At 40.9% G+C, this 26,612-nt stretch overlaps 1 protein-coding gene across 5 annotated transcripts in view; it reads left to right on the forward strand.

Annotated features, from left to right (window-relative positions):
- Positions 1–26,612, forward strand: part of RGS12 (regulator of G protein signaling 12) — a 168,036-nt gene that overhangs the window by 133,092 nt on the left and 8,332 nt on the right. For 4 of the 5 annotated variants that reach the window (XM_030563834.1, XM_030563836.1, XM_030563837.1 and 1 more), the window contains 5 exons: positions 12,031–12,157; positions 13,684–13,780; positions 15,491–15,570; positions 16,136–16,289; positions 19,076–19,693. In XM_030563834.1, coding sequence (XP_030419694.1) covers positions 12,031–12,157; positions 13,684–13,780; positions 15,491–15,570; positions 16,136–16,289; positions 19,076–19,693 — 1,076 coding nt within the window. Of the gene's footprint in view, positions 1–12,030; positions 12,158–13,683; positions 13,781–15,490; positions 15,571–16,135; positions 16,290–19,075; positions 19,694–26,612 lie in introns of those variants that run through there. The other variant, XM_030563835.1, reaches the window with a different exon arrangement.

A 26,612-nucleotide genomic window follows, 5' to 3' on the forward strand; every position in this document is an offset into this window, starting at 1 on the left:
CGTTAAAACTTTTGCTGGTCAGGGGTGGTGTTTTTTTTTCAAACCCCTGACTGACAAAAGTTTTAATGACAAAAGTGCAATGTAGACAAAAGTGCAGTGCAGCCTTAGATTCCAAAACATAATAGAAGTTGCTGTAATGTGCAAGCTCTGTATGTCCTTTAGGTCTAACCCAAGCTAAACAGCTGGGGATCCCTTGCTTATGCTTAGAAGTATTGCCCTCTCCCTGAAATCCAAGTAGCACAGGAATAATAATTTCTTCTTGACAGGGATTTTTATTCCCTTTCCCCAGAGTTCAAGTGGATGGGATGAGCATTTGTGCACATCTCCTCCGCATAGGTGTTGGGGGAGCAATCAACAAACACTTTTGTCCCCTGATGTTCCACAGTGGCTTGTCTATTGTGATGGGGCAAGGCCAGATGGCTACAGTAAAGTAGCAAGGAACAGATATGTTATCCCCAGGCTAAACAAATCCCTGGTACCATGGTAACCAAATGGCAGCTGCTCCAGGTTAATCAAGACACCTGGGGCCAATTAAGATCCTTCTAGAAGGCAGTGGAGATAGCTAGCTAGATTGGGACACCAGAAGCCAATCAAGGGCTGGCTGGAACTAGTTAAAAGCCTCCCAGTTAGTCAGTGAGGTGCAGGTGTCAGGAGCTATAGGAGGGAGCCATGCTGTTGGAGGAACGAAGCAGTACGAATCCATATCAGGTGTAAGGAAGGAGGCCCTGAGGTAATGGTGAAGGAGATATTGAGTAGGGGGCTGCTGTGAGGAAGTGGCCCAGGGAATTGTTTACGTCCTATTTCCAAAAAGTCAGCTACCACAGCTGCTAATTTTAAGGTCCCTGGTCTGGAGTCTGGAGTAGAGGGCGGGCCCAGGTTCCCCCCTTCCCTCCCTGATTAATCACTGAGACTGGGAGACAACAGAGACTGTGTGAGGGAGGATTGCTTCTCCTCGCCTCCGTTGTTGGCTTATGATGAAAATGGCTCAGTAAGCTATGACCCTTGCCTCTAGAGAGAGAAGGGCTACATGGCAGGTCACAGTGAGCCTCTGAGGCTAGCAAAAATCTGCCAGGAAACGCAGGACCCACAGAGTCAAGAACAGAACTTTGTCACACTATGGACCAAAGGGTTGGAGAGGAGATGATACCTCTTGTGGTAAACTAGTATTTCACACTTGGTAATGCTTCTTTCCTGACTCTGGGGGTTTACAGTTTTAGAGCAAACACTTTTATAGGTACAGAGCCTACACTTAAATATTACCTTATAACATAGGATGCAGGTATTATAAATGAGATTAATGCAAGCAGTAATTTACAAGCATTTCATAAAGTCCAAAAACTAAATACATCTCTGTAAATCTGATACGTATTTTAACGGTGCTAACACATAGGTAAGCCAGACTGGTTTCCAGTTGTGCGTCTGTCAGTGTTCAGTGAGGCCTAGAAGCCTTGACATGAGCTGGCATTTGGTCTGCCATCACAGGGAATAATGATGCTTACCTTCTTTGTAAGGAGCTTTGAGATCTACTGATGGAAAGTGCTATTTACTTGTGTTACTGTACTTGTGAAATTACTTTATCTAAAGTCTGGGTATATATCCATGTAAACAAATTATATTTTAAAATTTGGGATCCCCTAGTTGAATTTATCCTTATCTTTAAAAAATATATATCTTTGTCTGTATGTTACCTATAGGAAGGTCATTGGTTCTTTAAGACACTGAGATCATAAATTATATCTTAGACCCTCTTAAATCTGGGAAAAGTTTGCTCTTTGAATAATGCACAATATCCAACTTGTAATAATCTAAGAGGAATTTGTTGTCAGATGCTACCGGTGTGGTACTCTGCTCTGTTCAATGTTGATATCACTCGGCTGCGTGCGTGTGTTCCCTCTGTGTGCTGTCCCAGCTCTGCGCAGATAGCTGACACAGCAGACCCGAAGAGAACCCCCAGTGACCACAGAGTCTAGTGAGGTACGAAGGCACGTTGGCCAGGTATATTGCCATACTGGATACAGTGATAGTTCCCCCTAGATTGTTACTCTACGGTCATACTAATAATATGTGCCCCTCGGTAAATGGACTCAGCTCAGTCAGTGGCGGGACTTTCCACTGCCCCCTCAGTTGGAAAAAGACACCGCCCCAGGGTTGCATTCTTATACACAGGTACAAACAAGTTACACATCACTCCTGACGTATGAGGTGCAACCCCTCTACGTAGCAAAGTACAACCCTTCTATGTAGCAAGGTGCCGCCTCTCACCTTGTACATGTTGGTTGAACAAAACAACTCTATCCATCATATTACCCTTTTGCCCCTGTCATTGGGATGGGTTAGCCTGTTCCTTGTTATCTGTGTGGAGTGTACAAGTATGCGAATGTTCTGATATCTGGTGTCCAGTACCTTTTAGGTATGTCTCTTTCTGCAGCATCAGCCCTTTCCTTGCCAGCTTCTGTGAGCAGGGCCTGCCTCTGACTCACAGCTTAACTTTGCTTTATGTTAGCAAAGTCTTGACCATTACTTTAGTTCAGGCCTTAGGCCTCATACCAGGCCTCTGATACCAAGGTTAATATCTCAGGGCCTCCTCTTACTACAGAATTCAAGGCAAACTGTTGCTGTTTTCAGAAAACCCAGAATAGATATAGTACATGATTCCAGGAAAAAAAACAAACAAAGGCTGTGTGATAGTCTAATGTAAACCAATGAGGGCAAACAAACTCAGATATCCATATGTAGGCAGCTAAACAAATGGCCTGATTTTTCTTTGAGTAGTGTCCCTATAGGTGCTCCACTGGAGGTCATGCCTCCCCCACCATCCCTGATAGGCGGCTTCCATCTTTTCCTGGAACTGGCAAAGAGGGTGGCAGACACTCACTACATACTACTAGAGAAGGTCAAAGATGCCCACCATCAGCTCCTTGATATCATCTATTCTTTGTCCTTCTCAAAGATTCACCTCCCAATTAATGAAGCCATTTTAGACCCAGCAAAGACTCTGGCAAACCCGGCATCAGTGGTGTTAACTTGCAAATGAGCAGACAAAAAATATTATGTCCTTGCCAAGGAATCGGAATTCCTATTTTCCCACCCACCACCCAATTACATCGTGGTGGATGCTGTCAATTCCCATGGCCAATAGCACCAGTCCAGAGCTATGCCCTATGATAGGGATAGGAAGTGCCTTGTTCTTTTCAGTAAAAAGGTGTATTCCTCAGCCACCTTATAGTTCCATATTGCAAGCTATCAGATACTCATGTCCAAATACGATTACATAAATTACAATAAATGTAATTGAAAAGCTGCCAGAGGTACATCGGGAATCCTTCAAAGCCATCATCCAGGAAGGACAATTAGTAGCAAAAACATCACTGCAATTGGCCCTCAACACCACTGACATGGCAGCTAGGGCTATATCTCCACAGCAGTGGTGATACGATGGGCATCATGGCTCCACTTGTTGCGATTCCCGAAGAGGTGCAGTCCACGGTGGAAAATCTTCTCTTTGAGGACATGAATGTCTTTGCCAAAAAGACCAACACCTTCCTTTATGCCGTAATGGATTCTAGGGCTAACTTTTTGGGTTGCTGGGTATCTATACACCAGGGCAAAAGATACTATTTAGTCCCCAGTCCCAGCACAGGCTGTATGTGGCCCCACCCCCCGACTGACTCAACTGACCATCATTGTACACCAATTTGACCACTGATTGGCAGCGTTCTGCAGTGCCTGGGAACGCATAATGTCAGACCTGATGGGTCTTAGAATCATCTGGTCTGGGTACTCCATCCATTTCACCTCCTTACCACCTCCACAACACCCTTCCCCATCCCTCTTCAGGCACCTTTCTCATGAGAGTTTACTACAAGCAGAGAGAGATCTCCTTCTCCACTTAGGAGCCGTAGAACCAGTGCCTCAACATTTATGAGGCAAGGGCTTCTACCCTTGTTATTTCCTAATAACCAAAGAAAGGGAGGTTGGAGATCTCAGGGCTCTGAGCAAGTTTGTCAAGGCTCAGAAGTTCAAGATGGTCAGCCAATTGATCATTCCAGCATTGGAGGGAGACTGTTTTTTGGCCCTTGACCTCTGTGAGCCTATTTTCACATCTCGACCCTACCAGCTCACAGGTTCATGACCATTACCAATTCAGAGTCCTCCCCTACAGGCTCTCATTGGACCCTCTCAGTGGTAGCTGCTCATTTACACATGCTAGGAATAGTGATTTACCCATACCTGAACGATTGTCTACTCATAGCCCAATCTCTCCAGAAGGCTCACCAAGTCATTGACACTATGATACACTTGTTCATAGAGCTGGGTCTACAGATAAACTCCCAGAAGTCAACTCTCACTCCAGTGCAACATCTGGAATTCAACGGGGCTGACCTCAACGCTTTGCAGACCAAAAACTTCTACCTCAACACAGGTTCCTATCCCTGGTTTCACTCATAGATGCCATTCAATGCACCCCACAAATACTGGCCAGGCTCTGCCTCCAACTCTTGGTACATATGGCAGCAGGCATAGCCATGATGCGGCATGCCAGAATTCACATGTGATGCCTCTAACTGTGGTTTGGTTTGGTTTACAAACTGAACAGAGGCACTTTGGACAAACCCCTGTCACTATCCACCAGGATCAAAAACTCCTTAGACTGGTGGAAGAACCCAGACAAGGTGTACAAAAGGATCTCCTTCTCGCAGACATCACCATCATTGCCCATAGCATGGGGCATGCATTTAAATGGCCTCATGATGGAAGCAAATATCACCTGTGGAGATGCATCTATCTCCTTGAGTTGAGAGCGGTCAGGAACATTTGTGCCCATTTCCTTCCACTGATTGCAGGATCACACACAAAGATCCTAGCAGACAATGTAGCCTGCATGTATTACATCAATTGGTATGGTGAGGGCCAGGTTACCCTACCGATGCACGGAGAAAGTGAGATTATGGAACTGTTACATTTCCAACAACATTACTCTGTCCATGGCTTACCTTCTAGGCATACACAACTCAATAGCAGACAATCTCGGTCGCAAATTCCCACACAATCACAAGTGGGAGATGCACACCACGAACTATTCACGTAATGGGGAACACTATCTACATACCTGTTTGCCACTTACCAGAATAAGAAATGTCCACGCTACTGCTCTAGGGTGGGGATAAACAGTGCTCGTTAGGCAATGCTCTTTTCCTCCCTTGGGACAATGACCTTCTTTACACCTTACCTCCATTTCCTCTACTGCTGAAGGTCCTCCTATAAAAATAAAAAGAGTCAGAGTTCATGGAATTCTTATTGTTCCTACTTGGCCAAGACAGACCTGATACCCTTACCTAGCACAGCTCGTGATGTGCCAACCGATCTCCCTCCCAATCATTCCACACCTCCTATCACAGGACAAAGGGTGTACCCTGCATCCCAACTTGGGGACTCTCCACCTCAAAGCTCCATGGCTCCAGCTTGGTTCCAACACCTAGAGAGTTCCTGCTCAAGGGAAGTACAAGAGGTTCAATTACACAGTATAAAGTCCTCCACACGACAAACTTACCTGCAGAAATGGTCCAGGTTTCAGATTTGGTGCATGTCCCAACAAATCTCCCCAACATCCGTGACTCTTCCACACATCCTAGATTATGCTCTGATCCTTATAAAGGCAGGATTATCCCTAAACTCTCTTAGGGTCCATCTAGCAGCTAAAACAAACTTTCACCAACCTGTAGAGGGGTACTCAGTGCTGTTACACCCAACCACAAAAAGGTTCCTCAAAGGTATAATAAACCTCTTCCTCTGCCTTGATTTCCTACCCCCTTGTGGGACCTAAAACTGGTACTGAAAGGGCTGACTAGGCCTCCCTTTGAACCCAAGGCCACCTGTTTGCTGATGTACCCATCAATGACAGCCTTCTTGATAGCGATTACCTCGGCCAGGAGAAGAGGAGAGATAGCAGTCCTGATGGCACATCCTCCCTACACAGTATTCTTTTTGGACAAGGTTACGCTCAGGCCACATCCAAAATTCATCCCTAAGGTAACCTCTCCGTTTCACATGAATCAATTGATTCACCTTGCAATCTTCTACCCCAAGTCTCACCAAGACAACAAGGAGGCTATACTTCATACTCTAGATGTCAGGAGTGCCCTGGCCTTCTACCTTGACAAGACAGGGGTCTTCGGGAATTCCCCTCAGCTTTTCTTCTCCGTTGCAGAAAGATCCAAGGGCTCAGCAGTATCAACCCGAAAGCTCTCTAAGTGGGTCTCGAATTGCATTTGACAGTGTTACCAAATTCACAGTATGACCCCTTGAGGCTCGATTCGTACAAACTCCACAAATCGATCTCATCATGTGTCAAGATCGATCTGATCATGTTTTTCAAGAATGTCCCTATCTCAGAGATCTGTAGAGTGATGACATGGGCCTCAGTCCACACTTTTGTAGAACACTATGTGATCACTGGGGTGCTGCCTCTGATGCCATCTTTGGCTCCACAGAATTGTCATCAGTAACTGACCCAACTCCAAAGTCCCAGCCCTCCAGAAGCGGGCTTGGGAGTCACCTACAGTGGAGCACCCATAGGGACATAGCTTGAAGAAAAAGAAGTTACTCACCTTGTGCAATAATAATGGTTCTTCGAGATGTGTGCCGCTATGGGTGTTCCGCAACCCACTCTCCTCGCTCTACTTCAGGGTTCTTGTCAATGATTCTGTAGTAGAGAGGGAACTGAGGGCGGTTAACCCACCGGCACTGACTAGCCTCGTAGTGTAGCATAAGGAGAAACAGCACGTGTGCTAGCCCAACGCACTCTGCTACTGAAGGTCTCCGATCAGTAGCCCAGGGACACAAGCATACCAATGGTGGAGCACCCATAGGGACACACATCTCAAAGAACCATTGTTATTGCACAAGTTGAGTAACTTCTCCTTTTTCAGACATGCTCAGCAGCCACAATTCCTACTGATGTTCCTCCTTCCTCAGGCTTTCACTCTGTTTCTCACATCTTTGTTTCTTGCTCTAACCCATACTCCTTAACATGCTCTTCCTTCCATTACTGCTTTAGAAGAAAGTATTCCATTAATCTTTCCCACTTCTCATCCCTACTCATCACCCTGCCCTCTCCTCTCCTCCCCCAAATGACACCAGTCACACACACTCCCACAGTAGTGACCGACAGGTTCTTCTCGCTGGTTAGAATGCTAAGAAAAGGGCGTTGAGGTTGGAGAGCTCCCTGCAGCAGTGTAACTCAGGAAACAATTCTAGCAGGCCACTAGAGGATTTGCTGAACAAGACTGTAAGATCCATTTCCCTCTCTTTTGCTAAATACCTTCATTTGCATGGAGGGCCTCAGTGTCCATGCTGGAAAATGACTGGCTGCCGGGCAACTCCTTCTGAGCCTGAAAATGGGTGAAACGATTTTTCCTGAATCAAATACATTACCGCTAACACCTTTGGTCAATATGTGTAAACTATATGGGCACAATACTGCAAATTCTTGCTCAGGCAAATAGTCTTTATTCACCTGAGAAGTTTCATTTTAACAGTCCAGTTCAAATTCCTAGTCTAACCTCTAAGGGCTTGAATGGGCCGAGGCTTGTCTTTCTTAGGCTCTGACCCAGGAAAACACTTAAGCATGTACTTAAAGTTAAGCATTTACGTAAGCACCTTTTCTGATCAGGAATGCTTTCCTGAATTACCATACTTCTTTGCGCAGGCCTTTTCATATTAAGAGGCATGGAATTCATTAAAAGATCCTTTGCATACAAAATCCTCATAAGTAGTGGTGGCTAAATATAGCACTAAATAGTGTAATTCTTTTTGATCAAGATAGATACAAGCTTTAATTTTATATGACCACCTAGATATCATTGTGATTATATGCTTGACTGAGTTCGGTAAGGATGGTTTAGAGGTTAGAGTGCTAGACTGCAATTTACAAGACCTGGGTTGAATTCCCTGCTCTACCATTGTCTCCTTGTGTGACCTTGGAATGTCAGTTAGTCTCTCTGTAGCTCAGTTCCCCATCTGAAATATGGAGATTGCAATATGATTCACTTCTATCAGTGTAACTTTTAAGAGGTTGACGTATACTATGTCTTTAAAAAACATCAGTTTTGGCCAACATTTTAAAACTTAGTCTCTCAAACAAGAATATGTCACTTAATGTTGTACTTAATTTTCTTATCTGAGAAAATATCTCTTTTGACAGTGCTGAATTCAAATAAAAATTAATGTTATGAAAAATGCCATCAGCATTAACCTGTATTTTTTAAAAATAATTATTTTAGAACATATTCATCTGCTTTTTAGATTTATCTCCCAAAATGAAATAATACTTCATGCAAGCTACATATAAAAATTTTGAGCTAGTAGATAGCTTTAAACCATCTGAAACTACTTAAGAACATAAGAACAACCATGGCGGGTCAGACCAGTAGTCCATCTTGCCCAGTATCCTGTCTTCTGATAGTGGCGAATTCCACGTGCTTCAGAGGGAATGAACAGAACAGGCAATCACCAAGTGATTCATGCCCTGTTGCCCATTCCCAGCTTCTGGCAAACAGAGGCTAGGGAGACCATCCCTGCCCATCCTGGCTAATAGCCATTGATGGACCTATTCTCCATGAATTTATCTAATTCTTTTTTGAACCCTGTTATAGTCTTGGCCATCACAACATCCTCTGGCAAAGAATTCCGCAGGTTGACTGTGTGCTGTGTGGAAAAATACTTCCTTTTGTTTGTTTTAAACCTGCTGTCTATTAATTTCATTTGGTGACCGCTAGTTCTTGTGTTATGAGAAGGAGTAAATAACACTTCCTTATTTAGTTTCTCCACGCCAGCCATGATTTTATAGACCTCTATCGTATTCTCCCTTAGTCATCTCTTTTTCAAGCTGAAAAGTCCCAGTCTTATTAATCGCTCTTCATATGGAAGCCGTTCCATACCCCTAATTATTTTTGTTGCCCTTTTCTGAATCTTTTCTAATTCCACTACATCTTTTTTGAGATGGGATGACCACATTTGCATGCAGTGTTCAAGATGTGGGCGTACCATGGATTTATATAGAGGCAATATGATATTTTCTGTCTTATTTATCTATCTATCTATCTCTTTCTTAATGATTCCCAATGCTCCGTTCGCTTTTTTGACTGCCGCTGCACATTGAGTGGGTATTTTCAGAGAACGATCCACAATGACTCCAAGATCTCTTTCTTGAGTGGTAACAGCTAATTTAGACCCCATCATTTTTTACCTCTCTCCATTCTGAAAACTGACCATTTATTCCTACCTTTTGTTTCCTATCTTTTAACCAGTTACTGATCCATAAGAGGACCTTCCCTCTTATCCAGGGGTGGGCAAACTACAGCCCGAGGACTGTGTCTGGCCCTGCAGATGTTTTAATTCAGCCCTCAAGCTCCCGCCAGGAGCTGGGTCCGTGGCTTGCCCTGCTCTGGGCGCTCTAGCTGGGGAGTGGGGTTGGGGGATTGCCCCGCTCTGCGTGGCTCCCAGAAGCAGTGGCATGTCCAATATTTTAACATGGAGAAACTATATTGGAAATAAAGCAGAAGAAGAATGGAATTAGAAATGGAAGAGACATAATTTATATTCTTCGAACACACTAACTTAATATTCTCCACATCCTTATAAACAGTCAACTCATTTGACTGTTTTTACATCTTATAAACAGTCAACCTATTTGTCCCGTTCAGCATTGCTTGACCAAGTTATTTATTTAGCTTTATTGCACTCTGAGACCACATTTTTAAGCTAGAAATACTTTAATTTCCCAGCTGTCCTTCGGTGTTTTAATTCATGTTTTCTTTATTTTATCTAAAAGCTACTTGTCTACTTATGTAGGATTGATTTCTATAGAATGATAAGACTTCATTAATTTACTGATTCTTGTTGAGACTCTGATCAATCTTATTATTTGTGGCTTTGTTCAGTTTTCAAATTAATTTAACTCTAAAATGGTTATACCATATGTTGCTACTCTTTCTCTAAAACAAATATTATTAGGTTTGGAAATTATGCAAAGTATTTCTTTCTGGAGATGTGCATAAAAAGCACTTATGTCAATTCTGTTTGAAATGTTTCGCATCATAATTAGTTCCAAATGTTGACTTTTAGATGTGTGGACTTTCACCTGGTTCTGTGTCATATTCCATTCCTGATCCAGAATGAATTGTTTTCAGAGATTGCAGAATATTTTTTCTTTCATCAGGGAAAACATCTATCTTATTCTAACAACCTTACTTCATAATAGTCCCACTGAAATTCCTCATTGAGCTAGGTAGTAGTCAATGTGACTAAGCATGGCAGAACTGAACCTTTTATCTTTATGTGGTGCTATATAAAAGCCCTTATATGGCTCTCCTTGCACTACATCATCTGAGTTCTTCACATTAGGTAGAAGAGACCATGGTGTGTGTGTGTGTGTCTGTCTGTCTGTCTCTCTCCCCCCCCCCCCCCCTTCCCTGTCACTAAGAAGCAGGTTTATGGATTTTGGATTGTTTTAAAAAATGTATCTGTAAGAATGAAAGGTACTATTGTGTAGGCAAACTGGGTTGGGGGAAGGGTAGTTGAGTTCTGCATTTAGCTCCAAATATAGTGAGGTTAGTAATCATTTATTTCTTCCTGTGAAGGTTTTATCATCTGTGGTCACAAACCTATCCTTATTGATTGACTCTTCTGTTGCTCTAATGGAATGCTGCTATCATGGGAGGTGGTGGGAGGGAGAGGTGATCCTAGGTAGCCCAGACTGATTCCATGTTAGGCTTCGAAACTGGGATGTAAGGAGTAGTTCACCTCTCTCTAAGCAATTGTTTCACAATCTCTGTAAACTCAGGAAGACAGCACTGGATCAGTTACATTCAGTTCATGTTTTCAAGGGTTCTTCATAAGCATAAGGACTAGAAAGGCAAAAATGAAAGTTTAGATTCAGGAGCATGCCTTTTGGCAAGAATTGGATTGCGTGGTCATGGAATCACAGAGTGTATGGGGCTCTGCTCCTGTGTAAGCCCCTCCATTCTGTTTATCATCTTCGCACTACTCTGCCCAGTTTAATTATACCTTTGTTCATACAAAGTGTCTAAAACTAAACTGGGACTTTACTCCAAATGTGGTTTTACTAAAGCATTATAACAGGGGTCGGCAACCTCTGGCATGCAGCTCGCCAGGATAAGCACCCTGGCGGGCCGGGCCAGTTTGTTTACCTGCCATGTCGGCAGGTTCGGCCAATCACGGCTCCCACTGGCCGTGGTTCACTGTCCCAGGCCAATTGGGGGTGGCGGGAAGCCACGGCCAGCACATCCCTCACCCGCACTGCTTTCCACCACCCCCATTGGTTTGGGACGGCAAACTGTTGCCAATCTCTGCATTATAAAATGATATAATTGATTCTGAACAGGAGTGTATTAATGTTTAATACAGGTTAACATTCTAGCAGCCTTTCTTACTGCTATTTCATACCAGTCCTCTTACAGCAAAGTCATTATTCTCACAAAACAGTATCATCCTGAGCATAAATTTACATAATCTGAAATAATAATTAATACATTTCAGTTGGCTAAATTGGGACTTTCATTAGACTTTGCTATGGTTCAAATCCTTTCCCCGTTGCCCAGCCTGAGTAGCTGGGCTGGATGCTGTGGACCTCCTTGGGAGAGGTGAGGGAAACTATTTTTCTCCCATATACCAGTCAGTAGAACAGAGTTACTCCACATCTGCTGTAGCATAATGGTCTGAGTAGTCTCCATGGAGAGAGGGAAAAACTGGAGGCTCTGTGTAACTACACTAGGAATCTCCACAGATATATGTGGGCTCCTGGCTTTTCCTCAATCTCTGCTGAAACAGCAATGATTCTACTGCGTTGAAAGTGCTCTGCAGTTGCAGAAGAGTGGGGAGGATTTTTGTTTATTAATGAATTACACTATATCCAAACTCACTTTATTTAGTTCCTAGATTAGATTAGAAACTTTTTCACTTTTGGTTTATTTGAATAGTTAACATATTGCAACATTTGATATGTTTCAGGCTGGATCTTGTTCCAATCAATAGATCAGTTGGTTTGAAGGCTAAACCCACTAAGCCAGTAACAGAAGTTCTACGGCCTGTGGTTGCAAAATATGGCTTAAATCTTAATGAACTTGTGGCAAAACTAGTAAGTATCTTTTGATGTAAAACAGCGGTGGGCTAACTATGGCCCGAGGGCCGCATCCGGCCCTCCAGACATTTTAATCCAGCCCTCGAGCTCTCACGTGGCTCCCAGAAGCAGCAGCATGTCCCCCACCCAGCTCTTATGTGTAGGGGCAGTCGGGGGCTCCACACATTGTCCACACCCCAAGCGTGGCTCCTGCAGCTCCTATTGCCCAGGAACCGCAGCCAATGGGAGCTGCAGGGGAGGCGCCTGCGGACGGGGCAGCGCGCAGAGGTGCCTGGCCGTGCCTCTGCATAGGAGCTGGAGTGGGGACATGTCACTGCTTTTGAGAGCTGCTTGAGATAAGCGCCACCCAGAGCCCCCTCCCACAGCCCAGCCCCCTGACCTATGAACCCCAATCCCCCTCCTGCCCTCCGAACCACTCAGTCCCAGCCCGGAGCACCCTCCTATACTCCCAAGCCCAGAGCCCTCATCACCTCCCACATCCCAACCCCCAATTTTGTGAGCATTCATGGTCTGCAATTCAATTTCCATATCCAGATGTGGCCCTTGGGCCAAAAAGTTTGCTCACCCCTGGTGTAAAATCTGTAGTATTGCTTATCTGAAAAAGAATATAGAGTATTCTAAGAAATTAAGTATAGGCTCATCTTTATGAATGAAAATGTATTCTATAAGTGCCTGTGTTTTGGGATGAGGATATGCAGTAGTCATAGTCTTCGTTCTTCAGATAGTTTGACTATGGCTTTGTCTGGGCCTGCTTTGTCTTGGCCTTCTGAGCCCCCCATTCCTGCTCCCTTTTCAGTGGCTTCATTTCAGACCAAAACATCCCAACTGAGGAAGGCTGAACAAAAGGCTTGGTCTACACTGGGGGCGGGATCGATCTAAGGTACGCAACTTCAACTACAAGAATAGTGTAGCTGATGGCGATGTATCTTAGATCGACTTACCTCCCATCCTCACGGCACGGGATCAACGGCCGCGACTCCCCCATCGACTCCACTTTCACCTCTTGCCCTGGTGGAGTTTTGGAGTCGACAGGAGTGCATTTGGGGATCGATTTATCATGTCTAGATGAGACGCGATAAATCAATCCCCAATAGATCGATCACTACCTGCCGATCCGGCGGGTAGTGTGGATGTACCCTAAGCCTCCTCCATAGTCCATTCTTTCCATTCATCTGTCAGCCAGAGGGTGTCATTTGAGAGCAATTAAAACTGTTGCCCCTACTAGCCTGGAAAGCACAGAAATCAACTCCAGACTGTTGACAGCATATAGGTCTACCATTGGTTTGTCAGACTGGCCAATCCATAATATGCTGCAGACAAATGACTCGTGTCCATTATGATCAAAGCAATTATGGACAGTATTGGTCTGAAAATTATAGGGAAGATAGCAGAGGATTCTTCGGGTTACACTGAAGTATAACTGTACTAGCTAGTGTTCTGTTTTAAATACGAAGTTGTAAATTCAAGTTGTTTTGAAAACCATTGTTTTTCTCTATTATACACAAACTGTGATCTAACTTCAGAATGGTGAGCAGGAACCACTAGATCTTGGTGTCCCTATATCTAATCTGGATGGTCAACGAGTTGTATTATATGAAAAAGAACCAACAAAGGGAAGAGGTAAGAGGTTCTAAAAGTCTTTATGAAGTGCTTAACGAGCCTCATCAAGCCTGACTTTACATACATAGAAAAAATAAATTTACGTGAGGTAAATGGTGTTAGGATGAAGGATTTGATTTATAGGATAGAATGGGAAAACTATTTATAGGAATTAAAGTTAAAGGTGTGACTTTTCATCTATTAAATTGGCCGGTATTTGACTATCACGATGTGCTCTTGTAGCAAAGTTTGTAACTCTTAAAAAATATATTTTCTCCCTAGTACCTTTCAAGCTCTTAGTTCATTAGAGAATGAAGTTCTGTATTTTACCCTAAGCTGAACCTGTCCTGTGGTATCAGCTACAACTGCTGGAGAAATGGATTGTGTAAGGTGAGAAGATACTGCAGTCTCCATCTCTATGCAATCCTTGGGCTCCGCAGAGACTGGCAAAAAGAGTGCCAGTTGTGATTTTTGAGGTGGTGGATCTCTGTGAAATAGAAGCTGAACTAAGACTTACTTCACTTCAAATTGGTCAAAGAACAGCAGTTATATAATTATTTTTTGTCACTACTGACCGCTGGATTCAGACCAGGGTTCTGGAGATTAAAGGTTCCATGTGCCATTAGTATCCCCCTTAATAGGTGAAAAATGTGATTTGGATTAGATTAAAATTAGATTAAATTAAATATTTAGAATGGTGGATCTTATAGGGGAAATGAGTGAAATAAAGAGAGCTGTATTTGGTGGAGCGGGGGAGGGGGGTCAGATTTTATCACTTTGTTGGGGACCAGAGTCACAGACCACAAAATTTAATTTACCTTTAAACTTTTATAATCCTATTGGTAGTGTTATATAGGAACTTGGCACAAATGAACCACTTCTTTCTACACTGCCAGGTTATTTTGGGCATTAAACGTGTAAATCATAAGAGAATCACCCCAGTAGAAAGATGGTCCTAGAGCAGCATAGAATCAACATAGGCATTCTTATGCCACATATGCTTCCAGATACACTGGGGAAAAGATGCATGATTAGAGAGAGAGTGCTTTGTTAGGATGAACCTACACCAAGCAGATCCTGAGCTGTTTTTCGCCCTTTGTGTCTGTTGCAGGCAGATACAAATTAAAGCAGCCCTGAGCTTACTTTAACAGTGTATGGAGAGAAAATGGAGGTGCCCAACAGTTGATACACAAAGCAGATCTGAAAGATTTTCCGGTTTCTTAATAGATTTTTCTGCATCTGTTGTGTTTTAAAAAAGACTCAGTTTTCATCTAAACTGAACCCTGTGACTGCAGATCTAGTGAAATTATGCCATCACAAAAGTCAAGAAAATTGAAAGCTTAGCAACGGAGAGGGAGAGAGATTTTTGGTCACTCATTGCTTTTCATTTATTTTGTTACCAGCTATTGTACTCAATGACTTATGAATATTGTGGAGAAAGGATGTCTTCCTTTTAGCTTTTTGACCCCTGCTGCGTCTTTTCAGTAAAGGTGTAAAAACTCATAACACACAAGCTTTGAAAGCACCAGAAAATCCAGGGAAGCTTAGGTTGTTTTCTGGTTGATTTAACTTTAAAAATATTGGGGATGTCAAGTTTGATCTTCCCTGGTTTTGCTAGCGCTTCTTCCAGGGGGCCTCATGGCAGGGTATTTTATGTGTCATTGTGTTTTAAAAGTTAATATTATGCTGAAGTGATATGTTTATAATTATAGAAGACATATTTATGTTTAGTGTTCACAGACAGACAAAAAGGCGCCCCAGTAAAACAAAGTACAGTTGTAACTTCTACTTCCAGAAATCAAGCATCTACAGTAAGTTTTTTTTTTTTTAAATGATTTCTGCCACTCAGAATACCTTCTATGTTCTTCTCTCATCATAAAGTAGAAGCTTCAGGTATCTATGCTAAAAACATTGTCCAGCTTACCTAATTGAATTGGCTGCAGCTATAAATCATCCTGTTCTTTCTATCAGACTTCATCTGTGGGGGTTTAATCCTGCTTTTTCACCAGTGTGTGACCATGAATTGAGTAGCAGTGAGTGTTTTATGGCTTTTATATTCTTGGCTTTCTATATCAGCTGAGTGGATCTTTATCAAAATCCATTAACTTTCTTTGAAAGCCAAGGCAAGTACTTGAGCCTACTACTTTAATGTAAATTTTGCTGTGCAAGCAATGTGCTTATTGTAAACGGGATTTTTTCTTTTTTGGTGTGCAGTGTTAAATCCTTTTTGTCATGATTAAGCTATAACATTTGTTGTATTTTTTAATCAGAGAGATCTGTTTATAAAATATCATTTTTATTCACTTAGAATCTATTATGCACATATTGTGGTATATCCTAATTGTAAGAAGTACTTTAACTTTCCTTCTAATGCAGGGAGAGGGAAGAACTCTAGGAAAGTCTAATTCTATTAAAATAAAAGGCGAAAATGGAAAAAATGCTAGGGATGCTCGGCTATCAAAGAGAGAAGAATCTCTTGCAAAGATTGGGGAAAAAAAATATCAGAAAATTAATTTGGACGAAGCAGAGGGTATGTCAACTTTTTAAGTATATGTAATAACATTAGTGTTCAAGGGAAAATGATAATTCCAATTTATGACTGTGGAAATCATAAGGACTGTGCATTTATCACTGTATGAAGAAAATAACAGACAAGTTCCTTATATGCTTGTTGCTGTTAACTTTGAACTGCTAATTTATTGAAGTCTAGGGTAAAATTTTCAAACATGCACACAGATACTTAAAGGTATTTAGGCATCTTAAGATGAGATAGGTGCCTACTGGGATTTTCAAAAGGGCTGAGGTTACTAACTCCCAGAGAAATCAATGGATGTTAGATGCCTAAGAGCTTTTGAAAAGCACACTACATCTTTAGGTGCCTAAACAACTTTCATAATCTGGCCTTAGATCCACTTTTCAAAAGTCTCTTAGGATCCTAAGGGCCTAAGTCACTTTTGAAAAGGAGACGTAGGCTCCTAAATCACGTAGGCACTTTTGACAATTTTATCCATAGTCTATGATAGCCAGATTACCACTACTTGAAAAGGGGTGGCGGTGGTTGTGTGGCATGGTGGGGCAAGAACAGAAAGAGATTACTTTTCATTCAGTAAATGTTCTGAAAAGGTGGCTAGAAATGGTACAAGAGACAAGGCTGTGCCATAACTGGTCATGCTGCATTTTCTGAGCCAAAATCTTCCCTAAATTACATCTTTGAGACACAATAACTTCATGAGGATTTCACTGATGACAACAGAATTTGCCTTTCCATGTATGTTTTCTGATATGAAAAAATGAGAGATAATAAAAGTCACAGGGAGGTGAAGGAATAAGATCATTTTAAGGGTTGATATCTTTAGATATTACTCCCCCATCCCCAACCTCAAGGATTATTTGAAGCAATTGCCTATCCCACTAGCTCCAAAATAAAATGTGAAACTCAGAACACACGTGGTAGCTAGGGCAAAAATTTAAAATGCATCATTATTACCACGTGATGTAGGATGACCAGATAGAAATTGTGAAAAAATGGGACTGGGGTGGGAGGTAATAGGTGCCTATATAAGAAAAAGTTCTCAAAAATGATACTGTCCCTTTAAAAATGGGACATCTGGTCACTCTAACTTGATGTTCAGACAAAGGGCCTGATCCTAAAAAGAGCTGCACATGAATGACTTTATATAAATGAATAATTGTTTGTAGGTTTCCAGGACGCAAGGAAGTACCGTAACTGAAACCCTTGTTGTGAATGGCTGTTTGTTAGTTTCTGAATGTTGCTGCAAAACATGTTAATGTAGTTTTGAATTACTTATTTCTGTTTGCTGCTTGAGTAGCTCGTTTTACCCATTCTTATAAACTCATCTTCTGACTGAGGCCAACTGAAATATTAACATAATTTGAAGACCTCAGAATTTGAGGCCTTCATATTTTATTTTGATTTTGTGAAATTGATCCAAGTTTGGGAAAGACCTATTGAATGTTGTAGAGTATTTTTAAATGAAAAATCTTTATGAAATTTGAAATTTCAGGAAGAATCAGGTTTTCCCTAAAACACGCACATTTCAGAAATGTTTTATGTTTTGATGTCCATACTGCCATTTTGCAAAACTTTGGCAAAAGTTATATTTTGGGGCTACAAAATGCTCCAGATTCAAACTCCATATATTTTCTAACATTTTGCAAATCTTTTGAAAATTATTTTCACACAACACTCCTAGTGAGTGTGCCAAACCACCCAAAAGTAGTGTTAGAAAGTTGTAAGTAAAGTAAGTTCTACGAGTGTAACATATGACTTTATATTATGTCAAAAAAACATGGTTGCTAAAACTAAATGTTTTGGTTTTACAATGAAATTTGTTGATTTTTTTGATTTATATAATCAGTGTAAACTGGATTGAAACCACAAAACTGATTTCACTTGTTTCCTAAAATGAATTTGAACTTTAATCTCCAGAAATTTAAAGGTAGCAGTAGCTCCTGGAGCTTGATCCAGGGTGTAATTCTGCCCTTCTTCCTGGGTAAGGGGGGGATATAAGAAGGTCCCATGTTAGCAATTTTGAAATTTGGATGATTGGTACCAAAGAGTTAAGTTATTTCTTTTTTGGGAGCAGTATCCTTCTTGGCTCAAGGTCTAAAATTTCGGTTGCTAAGTTTTGAGGCTTTCCAGAACAAAATAATGGATCAGTTACACATATATAATTTTATTAAATCACAAAATAACATTATGATAAAACTAAGATTTTGTCTTAAATCTACTCCATCAAAGAGATTCAAAGTTTTGGCTAAAAGTTCCAGATTAACATATTATTATTAAACTGAAAAAAAGCCTTGTAAGAGGATTGTCTACATTCTGGACCAATAAGCTTTCAGAGAGCTGACTATTTTTAAATTGAGGTGTGCAAAGAAGCATCTAGAGTATACAAATGTGCATCCTAATCCTACAATCTGTTAAATTTCAGTAGGACAAGAGCTTTGTTATGTAATAGGAATTAAAGACATGTGAAGGTTCATTTTAATGCATAAAATAGAAAATATGTTTAGAACGCAGACTTGTTATGCAGAATTTTAGGCCAGAGTGAAATGCAGCTGTTCTAAATTGCAAAACTGTTTACAATAATAATCCTGATTATCTTAATTATAATGCTGCTAGTGAACATTGCTGCAATTGAAAAAGTTCCTAATTAACATAAAATCTAATTTCAAGGCAGCATTGAAAATAACTGAAGGTCTTCATTGAGAATAAATATGCTAATGGTTGACATTTTAATGGCTTTCATTTTCTGACAAAAATTTGTCAATTTTGGGTTTTCTTCTAAATAGAGTTTTTTGAACTCATATCCAAAGCTCAAAGTAACAGAGCAGATGACCAACGTGGGCTGCTAAGGAAAGAAGACCTTGTTCTACCTGATTTTCTTCGTTTACCTCTCAGTGGACCAGAACCACCCTCATCTACACCAGTGAGCTCTAAAGGCCTCAACAAGAGAATTGCAAAAAATGATGGCAAGGATAAATGTACACAGCCAAGTGGAAAACTGGAGACTACGCAAAACTATAATGAAAATTCAATTAAGAAAACAGGTCATTCAGAAAATAAACATAAGTCTGCTTTGACAACGCTCAACAGTCTGAAGACTTACAATGTTCCTTTTAGTGCCCCATTGTCGCCAATTCCACATGTACAGGAAAACAATATGACAATATGGAAAAGGCAATCAGGAGAATTACAGGCTGCAGGCATACAGACTATAGATGATGAAAATGTAGCAGACTTGACTCTTGTGGCTGAAGGAGATATTAGTAGCCCTAACAGCACCTTACTGCCGCCACCACCACCAACACCACTATCAGACATCAGTAAACTCACAGAAGCCAACTATCCACCACCAACTCCACTGGCAGGTAATCAGGAAAATTCTGGATATCAAAGATCCAATTCAGGTATTGCTAGTTTTTAATAGTCTTTCCTTTTACGTAAAATTATCTTCCCTTTATATTGTTTATCACTAAAACAAACAAAAAAACCTATCTCTGCACCTTACATTTTATTTTAAAATAAGTTTTATTGCTTTATTCACTGTTAAGTTACATTTCTGGTTGCCTCCAAAACATATTTTTGTTTGGACTGAGTATGTTTGTGCTAAACAAAATGCAAGCCTGCAAATGACCATTTAGTGTGAGACTTTAATGCACACATTAAAAAACAAACACAAATTTGCTATAATTAAAACAACGAGGAGTCCGGTGGCACCTTAAAGACTAACAGATTTATTTGGGCATAAGCTTTCGTGGGTAAAAAACACTTCTTCTGATGCATGGTGGTGTTTTTTATCCATCTTCAGATGCAAGAAGTGGTTTTTTTTTAATCCACAAAAGCGTATGCCCAGTTAAATCTGTTAGTCTTGGATGCCACCAGACTCCTTGTTGTTTTTGTGGATACAGACTAACATGGCCACCCCTCTGATGCTATAATTAAGTAGTTTACTGTTTACTCTCATACATCACACAGTAGTTAAATATCAATATCTCACCTGCTTACCAGTGACTCAGTCCATATTTTCTGAACCATTAGTAACAATGAGATTAAATCATTAGGGTTTTTAGTATCACAGGTTTAATGATCTCCCCACCCCGCCCCCCCACACCAATTTTTTTTTTTTAACATTTGGAAGTTCCGGTGCTGTAGGAAGAACTCTAAATATATATTAAACTGCAGCACTGTTTACGGTAAAACAGAAACAGGATAAATCTTGAATATTTTTAATCTTTATCTAACAAATTATATTTGTATCTAAAAATATAACCCTTAAACCATTTCTTTTTTCTCCTTCGGTACCCAAAGCAATAGATTGCATCTAAAACATAATTCCCAAAGTTTTCATATTTGAAAAAGCTTTTTCTAGGAGACCATTTTTAAGAAAATGGAGGACATTAGAATGTAAGTTTCAGCAATATCACAGATCATTATTATTCCTCATAAACATGAACTCATAATAATTGCTATTACCAGAAACAAGAAGTGGTAGATTGAGTGTTGTGGCATTTACATTTTACGGTCATTGTACTGTACTCTTTAATGAAAAATATAAGAAAAGGTATCTGTGCTAAAGTTATTTTTGATGTTTCAGTGCCATGATTTGTTTCACATTTCTTTGTGGTGTGAAAATATACAGTTGAATTATTTATCTTTTTACAGAGAGTATTTGATCCTATTTCTTATCTGTACTGCCAATGATTTGTAAATATTTAGTTGATTGTTACATGCTTACAAATGGCAATGTGAACTATTGCATCCTGCTGCTCTTAACAAAACAAAACAAACTCTATCTTAATAGTGTTTGCAAAATGTTCTATAAATGTTACCACTTTAATTCTTTAAATTAGATTTTAAACAGATTTGTTATCCAGATGCATCCATAAGAGAACACACAAAGAGTATTTAGGACATGTTTATGTACATATTTATATATCTGTGTCAGTGTCCTTTTGATGAGTGTACAAGATGGAATTCAATTTGCATCCTTTTCAATGGGAGCTGATATAAGAACATTTGCACTTAAAAACAGTATGAACTTACAGTATTTTAATGCATGCCATACATTTCTGTGTAACTGCTGTACTTACACTTTTCTTACTTTCTGCTTTCACTTTGTAGAGCTCTTTATGTAGTTTTCACGTGTATTTTGTATCTTTGTTCTTTCAAAAGTAATAAATTCTATATCAACTTATACAAGACTGGTTTTAAGCTTTGATTTTCTTCATTATTTTAAAAATATTCTGTCTTTGTAGAAACTTAAAGACCTAATTTAACAGATTGAATGCAATTGAAATGTAAATATTACATTAACCTTAATGTATTTTAAATGTCCTAATATTGGTTCATCTATTTAACATAGTGGTATCGGTTCAGATCTTGTAACATACATATTAATAGGTATGGACTAACAAAATTACAAGACAAACTTGACAGTAGAGAAATTATGAGGAGGAAATTTAATATCCTAAATACAGGCCCTTTAAATAGGGCCAGATGTTGCATTTAGATTCTGGCAGCTCCCATTGAAATCAGTGGCAGCTGTAGGCACACACCTACAGACAGATAAGAGAGCAGATTGGCCTGTAGTACTTATACAGCGTGGCTAGTATGTCTATTGCAATTCATGTAAACCATGTTATAATTTGGAAAAAAAAGTATTTAAATCTTAGAAATCTTTACTTCTCAGATTCCTTGTTTCCTTTTGTCACAAACAAAGTGTATTTTGATTCTTTGAGTAAGAACGACAACGACTTGGAATAATAGTAACAACACTGAATTCTCTGAAAAGAGATTCTTTTCTGTCTTTGGGTTCATGGGCTAAACCTTGTACTCAGCCATTTCTTTTTCTTACTCTGTAAGAGTCACCAATGTTTCATTGGTCTCTGAAGTGAATTGGTGTTCTCAGTTCAGTTCTAAGTGGAGCCACCAACATAATGGACCCTTCATTTGGCAGTCTCAGCTATTGAGACTGAACTACCCTTTTCACTTCTAGAGATGGGCTCTCCACAGCAGGATTGCAAAGCCTGTTGGTGCACCTTATTTTTTAACCTTTTTTGTGGACTGAGGCCTCCTTTTTTTCCCCAATTTGTCAATATAGTCACTTACAGTTGTTGGTCTCTATGAAAGAAAACAAATCCCTTTTTAACCCATTGTTGCAATTCCCTGTTTGAAGGCAGAGACAGACTTTTTAACTCATAGACTCCAGGACTGGAAGGGACCTCGAGAGGTCATCGAGTCCAGTCCCCTGCCCTCATGGCAGTACCAAATATTGTCTAGACCATCCCTAATAGACATTTATCTAACCTACTCTTAAATATCTCCAGAGATGGAGATTCCACAACTTCCCTAGGCAATCTATTCCAGTGTTTAACTACCCTGACAGTTAGGAACGTTTTCCTAATATCCAACCTAAATCTCCCTTGCTGCAGTTTAAGCCCATTGCTTCTTGTTCTATCATTGGAGGCTAAGGTGAACAAGTTTTCTCCCTCCTCCTGATGACACCCTTTTAGATACCTGAAAACTGCTATCATGTCCCCTCTCAGTCTTCTCTTTTCCAAACTAAACAAACCCAATTCCTTCAGCCTTCCTTCATAGGTCATATTCTCAAGACCTTTAATCATTCTTGTTGCTCTTCTCTGGACCCTCTCCAATTTCTCCACATCTTTCTTGAAATGCGGTGCCCAGAACTGGACACAATACTCCAGCTGAGGCCTGACCAGCGCAGAGTAAAGCAGAAGAATGACTTGTTGTGTCTTGTTTACAACACACCTGTTAATGCATCCCAGAATCACGTTTGCTTTTTTTGCAACAGTATCACACTGTTGACTCATATTAAGCTTGTGGTCTACTCTGACCCCTAGATCTCTTTCTGCCATACTCCTTCCTAGACAGTCTCTTCCCATTCTGTATGTGTGAAACTGATTGTTCCTTCCTAAGTGGAGCACTTTGCATTTATCTTTATTGAACTTCATCCTGTTTACCTCAGACCATTTCTCCAATTTGTCCAGATCATTTTGAATTTTGACCCTGTCCTCCAAAGCAGTTGCAATCCCTCCCAGTTTGGTATCGTCCGCAAACTTAATAAGCGTACTTTCTATGCCAACATCTAAATCGTTGATGAAGATATTGAACAGAACCGGTCCCAAAACAGACCCCTGCGGAACCCCACTCATTATACCTTTCCAGCAGGATTGGGAGCTATTAACAACTACTCTCTGAGTATGGTTATCCAGCCAGTTATGCACCCACCTTATAGTAACCCCATCTAAATTGTACTTTCCTAGTTTATCTATAAGAATATCATGCGAGACTGTATCAAATGCCTTACTAAAGTCTAGGTATATCACATCCACCGCTTCTCCCTTATCCACAAGGCTCGTTATCCTATCAAAGAACGCTATCAGATTAGTTTGACACGATTTGTTCTTTACAAATCCATGATGGCTGTTCCCTATCACCTTACCACCTTCCAAGTGTTTGCAGATGATTTCTTTAATTACCTGCTCCATTATCTTCCCTGGCACAGAAGTTAAACTAACTGGTCTGTAGTTTCCTGGGTTGTTTTTATTTCCCTTTTTATAGATGGGCACTATATTTGCCTCCTTCCAGTCTTCTGGAATCTCCCCCGTCTCCCATGATTTCCCAAAGATAATAGCTAGAGGCTCAGATACCTCTTCTATTAACTCCTTGAGTATTCTAGGATGCATTTCATCAGGCCCTGGTGACTTGCAGGCATCTAACTTTTCTAAGTGATTTTTTACTTGCTCTTTTTTTATTTTATCTTCTAAACCTACCCTCTTCCCGTAAGCATTCACTATATTAGACATTCCTTCAGACTTCTCAGTGAAGACCGAAACAAAGAAGTCATTAAGCATCTCTGCCATTTCCAAGTCTCCCGTTACTGTTTCCCGCTCCTCACTGAGCAGTGGGCCTACCCTGTCCTTGGTCTTCCTCTTGCTTCTAATGTATTGATAAAAAGTCTTCTTGTTTCCCTTTATTCCCATAGCTAGTTTGAGCTCATTTTGTGCCTTTGCCTTTCTAATCTTGCCTCTGCATTCCTGTGTTATTTGCCTATATTCATCCTTTGTTATCTGACCTAGTTTCCATTTTTTATATGACACCTTTTTATTTTGTAGGTCACGCAAGATCTCGTGGTTAAGCCAAGGTGGTCTTTTGCCACATTTTCTATCTTTCCTAACCATCGGAATAACTTGCTTTTGGGCCCTTAATAGTGTCCCTTTGAAAAACTGCCAACTCTCCTCAGTTGTTTTTCCCCTCAGTCTTGATTCCCATGGGACCTTATCTATCAGCTCTCTGAGCTTACCAAAATCCGCCTTCCTGAAATCCATTGTCTCTCTTCTGCTGTACTCCCTTCTACCCTTCCTTAGAATTGCAAATTGTATGATTTCATGATCACTTTCACCCAAGCTTCCTTCTACTTTCAAATTCTCAACAAGTTCCTCCCTATTTGTTTAAAATCAAGTCTAGAACAGCTTCCCCCCAGTAGCTTTTTCAACTTTCTGAAATAAAAAGTTGTCTGCAATGCAGTCCAGGAACTTATTGGATAGTCTGTGCCCCGCGGTGTTATTTTCCCAACATATATCTGGATAGTTGAAGTCCCCCATCACCACCAAATCTTGGGCTTTGGATGATTTTGTTAGTTGTTTGAAAAAAGCCTCATCCACCTCTTCCACCTGATTAGGTGGCCTGTAGTAGACTCCCAGCACGACATAACCCGTGTTTTTTATCCCTTTTAGCCTAACCCAGAGACTCTCAACACTTCCGTCTCCTATGTCCATCTCCACCTCAGTCCAAGTGTGTACATTTTTAATATATAAGGCAACACCTCCTCCCTTTTTCCCCCGTCTGTCCTTCCTGAGCAAACTATACCCATCCACACCAACATTCCAGTCGTGTGTATTATCCCACCAAGTTTCAGTAATGCCAACAATGTCATAGTTGTATTTATTTATTAGCACTTCCAGTTCTTCCTGCTTATTACTCATACTTCTTGCATTTGTATATAGGCATCTAAGATACTGGTTTGATCTTGCCTCCCAGCTTTGCCCTGACCCTCCTTCCTCTCTGCTATTATAGCCCGTGCTCCCTCCTGTTTCCAATCCATCTCCCAGGTCTTGTTCCCCACTTACCTGTGGGTTTTGCTCACCTGTCCCCGTCGAACCTAGTTTAAAGCCCTCCTTACTAGGTTAGCCAGTCTGTGCGCAAATAAGGCCTTTCCCCTTTTCGAAAGGTGAACGCCATCTGTGCCTAGCAGTCCTTCCTCGAATAGCATCCCGTGGTCGAGGAAGCCAAAGCCCTCCTGGCGACACCATCTTCGCAGCCAGGCATTCACCTCCACGATGCATCTGTCTCTGCCCAGACCCCTACCTTCAACAGGAAGAATCGAAGAGAATACCACCTGCGCTCCAAACTCCTTAACCCGTACTCCCAGAGCCCTGTAGTCACTCTTGATCTGCTCAGTGTCACACCTCGGAGTATCATTTGTGCCCACATGGATGAATAGCATGGGGTAGTAGTCAGAAGGCCAGATAATCCTCAACAATGCCTCTGTAACATCTCGGATACGGGCCCCTGGCAGACAGCATACCTCCCAGGATGAACGGTCAGGGCGACAGATGGATGTCTCCGTCCCCCTCAGCAGAGAGTCTCCAACCACCACTACCCTAAGTTTCTTATCAGTGGTGGCAGCAGACCTCCCAGCCTTAGGGGTACGAGGCTTCACCTTCTTAACTGTTGGGGGTGATAACTAATAATCTCCCTGTGGAATTACACCAGACTGTAAAGATTTTCATTTTTATTCTGAGGACAAGTGATCATGTACTTTACCTTTGTGTCATAGGCACCATTGAGAGCTTTTACCATAATTAAATACGATAGCTTTACACAATTAAATGGAAGCCCTATAAAAATAATCTTAAATTTAAAAAGTACTTTTCATCTCAGAGGTCCCAAAATCACTTAATAAAATAATGTGCACACTATAGACCAGTATGGGGATCATTTCATCCCCACTGAAAGGCAGCCATCTCTGGGATGTCTAACAGCTTACAGTCCTATTCCCCAACAGCATAGGGCTGTTTCCAGACAAAACTATAGAAGTAATTTGAGGCATACAGAATGCAATTAGCTAGGGCATGAAGGTAAACCCCACTAAGAAAAGTGCCATGATATATTTAATGATCACAATGGAAGATCCTCTGATGAAATATGATCCCTCCAGCAGCATATTGGTTCAGTATGGACTCAGAGACTAGAAGACCATCTACAAAATCACCAGTATTAAAGGCCACACCAAAGCTACTG

This window comes from Gopherus evgoodei, chromosome 5 (genome assembly GCF_007399415.2).
Source record: "Gopherus evgoodei ecotype Sinaloan lineage chromosome 5, rGopEvg1_v1.p, whole genome shotgun sequence".
Lineage (NCBI taxonomy): Eukaryota > Metazoa > Chordata > Testudines > Testudinidae > Gopherus > Gopherus evgoodei.